This window comes from Dermacentor silvarum, chromosome 5 (assembly GCF_013339745.2).
Source record: "Dermacentor silvarum isolate Dsil-2018 chromosome 5, BIME_Dsil_1.4, whole genome shotgun sequence".
NCBI classification, from domain to species: Eukaryota; Metazoa; Arthropoda; class Arachnida; order Ixodida; family Ixodidae; genus Dermacentor; species Dermacentor silvarum.
The window spans coordinates 39,448,822-39,458,945 of NC_051158.1; the positions used below are offsets into that span (position 1 = coordinate 39,448,822).

The 10,124-nt window shown below is 47.2% G+C and overlaps 1 protein-coding gene across 1 annotated transcript; it reads right to left on the minus strand.

Moving 5' to 3' along the window:
• Nucleotides 1-3,643: 3,643 nt before the first annotated feature.
• On the minus strand, nt 3,644-4,919 carry LOC119453324 (GPN-loop GTPase 3). Its single transcript, XM_037715363.2, has one exon. It carries the CDS (start codon nt 4,783-4,785, stop codon nt 3,949-3,951), a length of 837 nt encoding a protein of 278 aa, XP_037571291.1. The 5' UTR covers nt 4,786-4,919; the 3' UTR covers nt 3,644-3,948.
• Nucleotides 4,920-10,124: the final 5,205 nt, after the last annotated feature.

The window sequence follows — 10,124 nt, forward strand, 5'->3', positions numbered from 1 at the left end:
CAATACATAAAGCTAGGATGGTTCCGAGCTGCTGTTGAATACCACAAGAACTTGTGCTTTTTTGAGATTCTGGTAGAGTAGGCACGGACCTATATAATAGTGCCCCGATAGTGAGGCAGTAGAACACATGATCACCAATGCTTGAACTTCTGATGGCAGCAGTACACCTGCGAAGTCTCCCCCATTAGCCATACAATGACAGATTATGGTGCCTTAGTACGGTAGCATGGCAAAAGAAAATATCTCTTGGAAATGACTTTCTAATTATTGTATGCAAAGACCACCATCGATATCGCCACATACAAAAAGAAAAAGGGCCAGTCACTATAGGCGAACGAATCTACATGTTATTTTAGAGTTTTAACATGGTGTTACATTCATGGTCATTCGTTCAATTGTAATATATTATGTTATATTCTTGGTGAAATTTCTAAAATACTTTGTGTTTTATTGTGGCATGTAATAAATTCAATGTCATGGTATTGACTCCAAAACTAAAGGGATCAAGTAACTTTAGGTTGAAGCCTTGCCCAAGTGGTACTGGTAGCACACATGCTCACTTATCCGCATTCCTCATTTCCCCTTATCACCTTATCCGGAGGAGAAAATGACTTTGCTCGCTCTTGCATCCGAGTGTGAGGGTGGCCTCCACATTACCATGGACTGGTGTGCCCCGAGACCACCCAGATGTACTGCCACTTCTGCTTTGCGGACACCATCTATGCTTCGACCACAGCGTACTCTACAAGGCATTAAATAGAACACACATACACAGAACAACCGAAACATGACTGAGCAATAATGCCATGACACGAGCTTTCTTGTGCAGCGTAAACCTATCTGACAAACCTGAAACAAAGACAACTGATGCTGTTGCACTATAGTGCTAGTCATTTTGCACGCTGCTGGCACACTGAAACATTGTTGCTTTGTATCTGTGTGTCCAACATGACAATAAGCGACTGCAATGTAAGAATCTGGACAGCATCAAGGATGCCAGAACTTCCCCTTAGAATTACTGAAATGTGCCATTTCTTACCTTGTTCACTTCAAGAATTGCTAAATGCAAGTTGTGAAAGAATCCTAGGAACTGGGAGAAAGGAGCGATTTTCAAATCCGACCTGTGGTGCGAGACGAGACACTGCAGTTGAAGCATTTCAGTATGAGGACCACTTTGTGGCAATGTTTAGTAATGCTCTCTCGATTTGCGAATTAAGGGAAATTAAAGGCATACATTGAGTTGATCCAGAGCAATGCCTCTTTAAAAGATGCCTGCCGCGCGAGCTGAAATGGTGGTTCTGGCCCTTCTCCTTTTCTCCACCAGTGTTGGCTGCGAGCGTTAGTCGATGCGGCCGCTCTAAGCTCATATCATGTGCCCCGTCCTCTGCCTTATAGCGGTGCCTGCTGCAATTCTGGAGTCGGGAGCCTCCGGCTCTCGCCTATCGATTGGCCGAGCGAGCGCTGGCTTCGTAGTCGTGACTTCCGCGGTAACCCGAAGTACCATCGGCTGCAAGCGCCATCTCTCTGCGAATCCCATCAATTACGAGAACCCCCGCTCCAACGGGAAAGTGAGCGACGTGGCACGCAAAGTTGGTTCTTTATTCTATGGCACGCATTTATACTCCGTTCCATACATAACAGTCGACGCTGTGGAAGTTAGAGACTTCTTGCATTGGCTTTGTTCTCCATTGGACATAGTTCGATGTTTTTTAACTGCAATTGTGCGAACAAGCACACTGTGGCTGCTATTGTCGTTTTAGATTATTTAAATTTTTGTTGTCCTTTTCCGGTTTTTTATTTGCAACCCGTCGTGAGGAGCCTCACGTGCATGCTTGCACGAGCGAACGCTGTTGGCGTGCAGCAAAGCATGGACCCCAGCGAAGCATACTGACGGAATGCGCGAAGTGATCACTTTTCTTGACCGAACTTCTTGTGCAGCTTCCGCAGCGTTCACTGCTATGTATGGAACAGAGTATAGTAACACCATCTGGTGTCCAAATCCATGCCCCTCAGTGTGGCGCCGTCTGTAATTAAAATGCGATCTTAAAGGCTGTGCTGGTTGAATGCGCGACGGCAGCAATTTTCGGAGCCGGAAACACGTCGGAGACGTCGGGTTTTGGAAACCACCTCTTCGTTGCAATGTCCTTCTCTCATATGAACACATGCGTCGTGATGACGTCACAACACATTAGAAAGGAAACGAAACCGAAACTGGCTACAGAAAGGCTGTTATATTATTTTGTGCAGTGTGGAGCTTGACAGTATATTTTCTGTGGTTTAGAGGTACCAGACCTTCATTAAAAAAAAAAAAAAAGGGGAACTCGAAAATATTCTGTCAATACCCTCCTAAGCCAACAGGCAATGAAGCTGAGGAAAGCATACAGGCAATTAAATGCACCTTTAAATTTAAATGTACAGTTATGAATGAGGGTTAAATCTGCAATTAGCTTTTTGTTCTTAATATAGGAAATCGAAGAAAGGTATCTTTCTGCCAGTAAACGCCGAAGTGATCTTGTCTTGACATGTTCAATGCTGGGATGGTGGTTATTTTCCACCTACTTGCTTGGATGCTTATGTACACATGCTAAACCTAGCTCTGGCAAAGTTGGCCCCTGCCACTCAGGGCCATGGCAGCAGATGTAGAACGTCCTTTGAACTGCAGGCGTCGCATAATACGAGATTTTGAGGAGCACGAAAGCAAATATACCCAAATCAGTTAACACGCATAGTTAATATTCTGGATGAAATAGAAAAACAGCACCACCTGAACTTGGTATCAGACAAGATTCACTCTGAGACGACACCCCTGAGTGAAAAACTGGTACATACCAACAAGACAGGAGTGTGATTTAATAAACACGTCTTCCTAAACCAGAGGTCTCAAACATGCAGCCTGTTGAGCTCTTGTTACGTTGTCAAGGCACTCCCTAGTTGTCATCCACGTAATACCTATATATGTATTGCTCAAACCTAATCCACTGCAGTTGTGCGAGGCTGTGTACGGTGAATGTGGCTTGATGCAAGGTATCAATTCAATACCCAATGCCCTGAACAATGGAGCCTTCCTGTGTACATGTTTGTACAGAATTGTACACTAAGGCTTATGACATTGCGAGGGGTGAATCTGCGTGTACTGTTTTCAAGGTTTTCAGGTGGTAATGACATCAATAACAGCAACAGTCTTACAGTTATGCCATGGTGCACCGTGGCCTACAGTGCCGTAGGTCTGTTAAACCAAAGTGTAATCATGGCTTAGAGTGCTAATCGATATGGTGGATACTTGGCAAACAGACTGCGAGTGTGATGCAACAAATCACTGGAAGAAAAGACCATTGCAGTGGAAATATTTTACACCTTTTCGCATAGTGAGAGGTAGGATATTTCATAGAAGTTTTGTAAAGGCTGAATAATGGCAATTAGAATTTCAGCACAGCAAGTGCTTTGAAATAAAATGCCTAATGAACCAATGTAAAGAATGACAGCTAAAAGACGGCAAAGAAATTGTGCAAACACATGCAAATCGCCAAGCGTCTTTTAGCCATTGTTCCATGTTTGTACTGTTTCTTCGCCAATGAAAACGTTTATCAACACTGCAGTTGGTAAGTGAGTCATAATATGGCTTTTAAGAATGAAAGAACCAAAATATCAAGCGATAATTTAATTCCCAAATAAATGTGCTCTTTCATTAAGTGTGCTTGAGTGGCAGCTGCAGTGCATATCTCGTGCGCTGTAGAAGGTGGTGTTTCGGCATGATGATGTAATGCTGACAGGTTGCACATGAGTGCATCAGACCACCTTCCTGAAAGCACAACATTTATGATTATGTCGTAATTTCATGAAGCAATCACACTGATGAATCGAATCAACGTCGGGGGCCGGGTCGCATTTAACGACGACCCATAGTACGTGACAGGGTAAGCGCGCCAGTCTTTTCATCTAATATTCTCGTCAATCGTCCAGACCGTAGGGCATGTCACCGTCGCCGTCTCGATCCGCCTGATCGAAATCGTGCGTCTTAACGTCCAAGTCTTCACCGTACTGGATGGCGTTGTCTATGACGAGCAGCAAGTCGCCGATGCTCTCTTCCACCTTGATGTTCAGCGGCATGAACTTGACGAGGCTGTATTCTTCGACGACCTTGGCGATGGCCTCCGAGAGCCGCGCGTTTCTCTCGTCCAGCCTATCGTCCTCCAGCAGCAAGCTGGCGTCGGGCTCGAGGAAGCGGCCGATTTTCCTGCGGCCCGCCTTGTTCAGTAGGTCCATCTTGGTTATGACGTTCACGTGCGGTATCTCGAAGTTGACCATAGCGGCGAGCGCCGACAGCACGCCCGAGAAGAACTTGGACGTGTCGACCAAGAACTGCGAGTCGATCAGAAACACTCCGCACACTCGGAACTCCCAGGCCTCGAGCGTTTGGATGAGTCTCTTCATGACGTCCAGGTGAGTGTAGAGTTCGATCTGGCCGGGGCAGTCGAAGAGGAAGTAGTCGTCGCTGTCCTCGCCGAGCTGTTCCTGAAGCCACTCCATGTTTTCGGCCAGGTACTCGAAACAAAACACGAGCGCCCCGTTGGGGCCGAACCTGAGCTCTTCGTCTTCCATGACGTCGTCGACGTTTATCAGAGTCCTGATGTCGAAGGAGACGTTGTAGTCGAAGTACTCGGCCGCCGGATCCAGGTTGACAACGTGCACGGAGCGGCCGACGGCTTCGCAATGCTTAGCGATCGTGCTGCAGTAGGTGCTCTTGCCGCTTCCCGCGGGACCCATGACTAGTTGGGCGTACCTCATCTTGTTGAAATCCCCCGCGTCTTATGTTGCCTCGCTTAAAGTTCCGAACAAAGACATGGACGAGGTAACGCTGCGCGACGCCGTCGCCCACCACAAAGTTTGCGCTTGTGACAAGTGCTACATGGGCGCCGCCATCTTGTGAGACAATGTTGCCGGACAGTTTTGCAGAAGGCTGCCAAGTTTGTCGAAAGTGTACTGCACTTAAATATAAAGCAACAATCGTGAATTAGTTTAATAATAAATATATGAACATAACAAAATACAGTCTTGCACTCACAAAGAAGTTCTAAATCTTGTCAATTCGTATTGTGCTCCTTGCCTGCTAGATTGCTTGTTGCTAGATGTCAGAACTGCTTCAGTTTCAGTTTCGGTGGTTGTGAAAACTATGCCGCCGACAGCGCGTTAATTGTGCGGAAGTGGTTCGTTTGGAAAAGGAATGGTTGGCGCTATCTTCTGCAGCCCTTGAGGGAGCACGGCTCAGCACCCACGGGGAGGGGAAGGTGGGAGAAAAAGGAGGTAGGAGAGGAAAGATGTAGGTGTCGCCATGGCAGGAGCGAAGCAGACCGGCAGGCAGGAACGGGGTCACGCCGTCCGGGGGTAGGGCCTTGTCAGCTGGCGTCTGGCCTGGTGTGGTCAGCCAGCCCAAAGCCGGAGGTCAAGTCTAAGCAAAAAGCCTTTTCTATCGTCTCTCTCTCTCTCTCTCTCTCTCTCTCTATATATATATATATATATATATATATATATATATATATATATATATATATATATATATAAACATGAGCGCGGTTAGCTTACCTACAAAAGGGTAGCGCCGGTGAAACTTGTACTAATACCAATAGATATATAAATGTTCAATAATGTTCCACGCATAAGGTTCCATAGCCTGGCAAGGGAACAAGAATTCAGGATCGCCTGTCAGCCACTAAAGTCTGTAAAGGGGTATGTTTATCTAGGTCAATTACTAACAGGGGACCCTTATCATGAGAAAGAAATTTACTGAAGAATAAAATTTGGTTGGAGTGCATACGGCAGGCATTGCCAAATCCTGACTGGGAGCTTACTACTGTCGTTGAAAAGTGTACAATCATTGCATTCTACCGGTGCTAACATATGGGGCAGAAACTTGGAGGTTAACAAAGGAGCTCGAGAACAAGTTAAAGACCGCACAAAGAGCGATGGAACGAAAAATTTTAGGAGTAACGTTAAGAGACAGGAAGAGAGCGCTGTGGATCAGAGAACAAACGGGTATAGTGGATGTTCTAGTTGACATTAAGCGGAAGAAATGGAGCTGGGCAGGCTATGTAATGCGTAGGATGGATAACCGTAGGACCATTAGGGTTACAGAATGGATACCAAGAGAAGGAAAGCGCAGTCGAGGTTGGCAGAAAACCAGATGGGATGATGAAGTTAGGAAATTTGCAGGCGCAAGTTGGAATCAGCTAGCACGAGACAGGGGTAAGTGGAGATCGCAGGGAGAGGCCTTCGTCCTGCAGTGGACATAAATATAGGCTGATGATGATGATAACTCTTGATGAACACCCCTTTGAGTTTCATAAATTATACCTATGCTATGGTATAGTGAGCTCTCTCAGAAGCGACCATTCCTGCTCGGATGGACAAACGTGCTGCCGAGCTACGCTTATCTAAACGCCTCAGGATAGATTTAGCTGAGTGGTCGAGTATACTGGCTTCTTTCCTCTGCACAAGGATGCCAAAGTAAGGTGCGTGGGTTGCACGGTTGCAAATTTATTTATATGCGATAATGTTACAAGTTCTCGCTACGTCGGTTTATTGAAAAGCGACACTTTTTGACAATTTTATTGCAATAGGAAGTATATGGACACTCCAGGCGAAATTCCGCCGTCGCCGTGAGGTTCCGTGTAAAGTCCACGGGCGATAAAATCGTTGCCGCACGCTATACGCTGTATGTGCGAGTGAAAGCATGCGGTGGTGAGCTGGCAATCGCGGCTTGCGCCCACAAGGGCGGGAAGCGGGAAGGAAGAGCAGCATTCCAGTCGCGCACAATGCTCCGGAGGGAGGGTAGCGAGGTGGAGGGGCCGCGCGCTCCCGCCGGGCCGGAAGGCTTCGCGCGTTCTGCGCCGCGAGCGCAGCCGCCTGCGCGGCTGTATCTCGAATACAGTATCTTGAAAGCCATCTGCGGCGGGGGCACAGACCGCCCTCCCTGTGTTTTCGCGGCTAAGATCGCGTTGATGCGAGCGCCGGCACAAAGCTCAATTCGTTCGCCTCTGCTGCTGCGCTGACTCACTCTAGCGGCGTGTTGACACCGAATTTCCGCGGCCATTGAGTGAGATGCGTTCATGTTTGCTTGTGCGCGCTTGTTAATTTACTTAGTGTGCCTATGTTTACAAGTTTAAACGGCTGATAAAACTGCTACCCTTACCTTGTATAGCTGTCTACTGATTTGGTGTAGCAATCGATGCTTCGCCGTTCGGGCGAAACTGCGATTTTTTTTTTCGTAGCAGAGATATAGAGGTTACTGTAATGTGAAACGCACTCTGCTGCTGAACTGTACAGAGGAACCGGGAAGCCTTCTCGAGCGCTGTAGAGCTTTGACTTCCTGGCCCTCCCCTCTTTGAAGGGGAAAATAACATGATTGATTGATTTATCATCTCTTCCCTTACCGCTCTGTAGTAATCTCTGTAGAGTTTTTACTTCCTGGGTCTTCGCTCACTGACAAGGGAAATAACCCGATTTATTTATTGATTAATGTATTGATTGTTTGATTAACCTAATTATTTATTTGTTGTTTGATCAATCTATCGATTGATGGATTGATTGTGTCTTCATTTACCGCTCTGTATAGTAAGCTCTACAAAGCTCTACAGCGTTGAAGAGCGTTAAGTAACCTGATTCTAACCTGATCGATCGATCGATTGATTGATTGTCTTTCCTCTTACCTCGGTAATTGGGGAGAGAGAGGAAATGATAGAGGTAGATGGAAGGCGACGATGACATAGTACAACAAACTGTATAAATTGCACATTTAAAATGACTCGGTTAGGGTGTAGTTGGTGCATACTTGACATAGTAAGTGAGCGCAAAAACATATACGTACAAAACACGAGAGAAAAGAAATTTACGGGGGACAAGCGCCGTATCCGTAGTACATACCGTAGTGGGGGACTCGGGATTAATTTTGACTATCTGGGGGGTTCTTTAATGTGCATTAAATGCACGGTGCCCGATCGTTTTTGCATTCCGCCCCGATCACAGTGCGGCGGGGATCGAACTCGCGAACTTGAGCTCCGCAGCGCATGCGTCATATAGCCACTCAGCTGCTACGGCGGGTCGCTGTATTTTCGAATCTCGCTATTCGAACACCACTACTAAAAGACTTCGTTGAATTACACCCACGGTAGAATCCTCGACGGGCCAAAAATAACACCTGCCAATATGCTCGTGAGTGATGGACACTTGCACGGGAGGCCATCACTGAGCAAGGTTTGTCACTCTGCTGCGGACTTGACCTAGTTGTAGCCTCTCTTGTGTCACCGTCCCACTTTGAGACAGACAGACTCACCAGTCAAATGGCCAGCTTGCATTGATCGCAATATATCACGCATCTAGCTAGATGGCCCTGAGATGTCGTAAAACAGCTCCGATTTGGACACGTTCGCGACCGACTGCCCTTCGCTCAAAGAGCGATCGGTCGTCAAAACTAGACAAGCACTGTGTCTTGTGCCGATGGAACGCTGTCACGTTTCCTTTTGTGTGTGTGTGTGTGTGGGGGGGGGGGGGGTGAAACTTGAATTTTACTTTCAATTGCAGACGCAGATGCCACAGAAAAAAAATATTGCTCTTGGGGGTTCGTCTTCTTAGAGCACAGCTCTTAGGTGCCCGTTCCTGTGGCGAGCGTCGGCGTCCCTCGTAACCGAGTGAAAGTAGCACAGCGAAGGATGAAAGACGGCGATAGCCAAGAAAGTGCGAGGAGGAAAGCGGAGGAGGAGGAGGGTATGGCGAAAGCGTGAGAAGAAATAAGTATAGTGCCGCGCAAGACGGGCTCTGTGGCGACGATGGCTACGAAAAGGCGCCAGAGTAACGCGCGTCGTCTGTTCACCGATGACGCCACCGATACCATATATGGAAACAAAGCGCTGCATGAGCGTAAGATCTGTCCGCGGTGGCAGCTGTGAATCGCGCCCACGTGTCACCCACGCGCTGCCTCTCGCCATCTCCCGATTAGCGAGGCAGTCGCGCCACACTTCGCTCAGTTTGCAACATGCCGCACGAGACAGATTGTCCGCGCCAGCCAATATATCGCGAAATGAAAACACCTATACAGCTGCGTTCAAGTTTCGCATTAGGGAGTATCGTAATCGTCGGTGGTATTTCTTCCTTTTTCGCCGATTCAAACAGAAATCACAGCTTCAAATTTTTGACGTTCGCGATAAGTGTATCGTCGGCAAAGAGGCCAGGTGTCGAGTTAGCATCCTTTCCGACAGTGTTTGCTATGTTTTTTTTTTTTTTTTTTTCATTTTACGCCTGAGTGTACCTCTGAAGGTCAGAAACAACTACGAGAAACGAATAAATAAACTTTTTGTGCAAGCAGGACTGTGCGAGAAGGCGACGGGACAAGGCGCTACGCCCAACTGACTTCTTTATACCCGCTCATTAAGAAGCCGGACATGAGTAGTATGCGCAGAAAAGCCATCGTGACATCAGAAAAATCAGGAAAGCGATGTCAGATAAAATATTCTAGAAAACAACATTCAGTGTTGTACACTTGGCCATAGAACCAACACGACGCATTCTGATCGAAGCGATCTTTTCTTCTGTAGCCCTGTCTGCGCTTTAAAATTTACTAGGGCGCCACTGCTGCCACCCGGTCGATGGAGTGATGAAGGGGGGTAAAACGTTATTTTGACCAGGTCTTTTTAGTGGTTTGAGCCCGAAAGCGCTACGTTCACCCAGATCGACGCTTCATCATTATTTGACTTGGATTCGCATATTAAAGCGAACTTTAAAAAAAAATGTCACAGTTTCGCCCTAAGGGCGAAGCAATGAATGCGATAACAACACAGCAATGTCATACGAAGTAAGGTGAGCGGCTTTGGTAGCAATATGAATTGTAGTAAACATGAGCTGATTAAGTAAGCAGGTGTGCTGCGGCGTAAGTAGACCGCCATGAAGAGAGACTCGATGACCACGAGAAGGCGCGTGTGAAACGGTGTTGTTGATGAGAAGCGCTTCCCGTGGGCAGCGCGTGCGAAGGGACACACCTGTAGCGCTGCACTGCCGATCCGGGCAGCATTACATGTGTAGCGTGCGTTGGAATATGTGGCCCGACTATTACTAACTGAATGAACAAGCGTGGTGTG

Coding starts and splice junctions, on each gene's coding strand:
- LOC119453324 (XM_037715363.2), bottom strand. CDS start 4,785: ATGAGGTACGCCCAACTAGTCATGGGTCCCGCGGGAAGCGGCAAGAGC.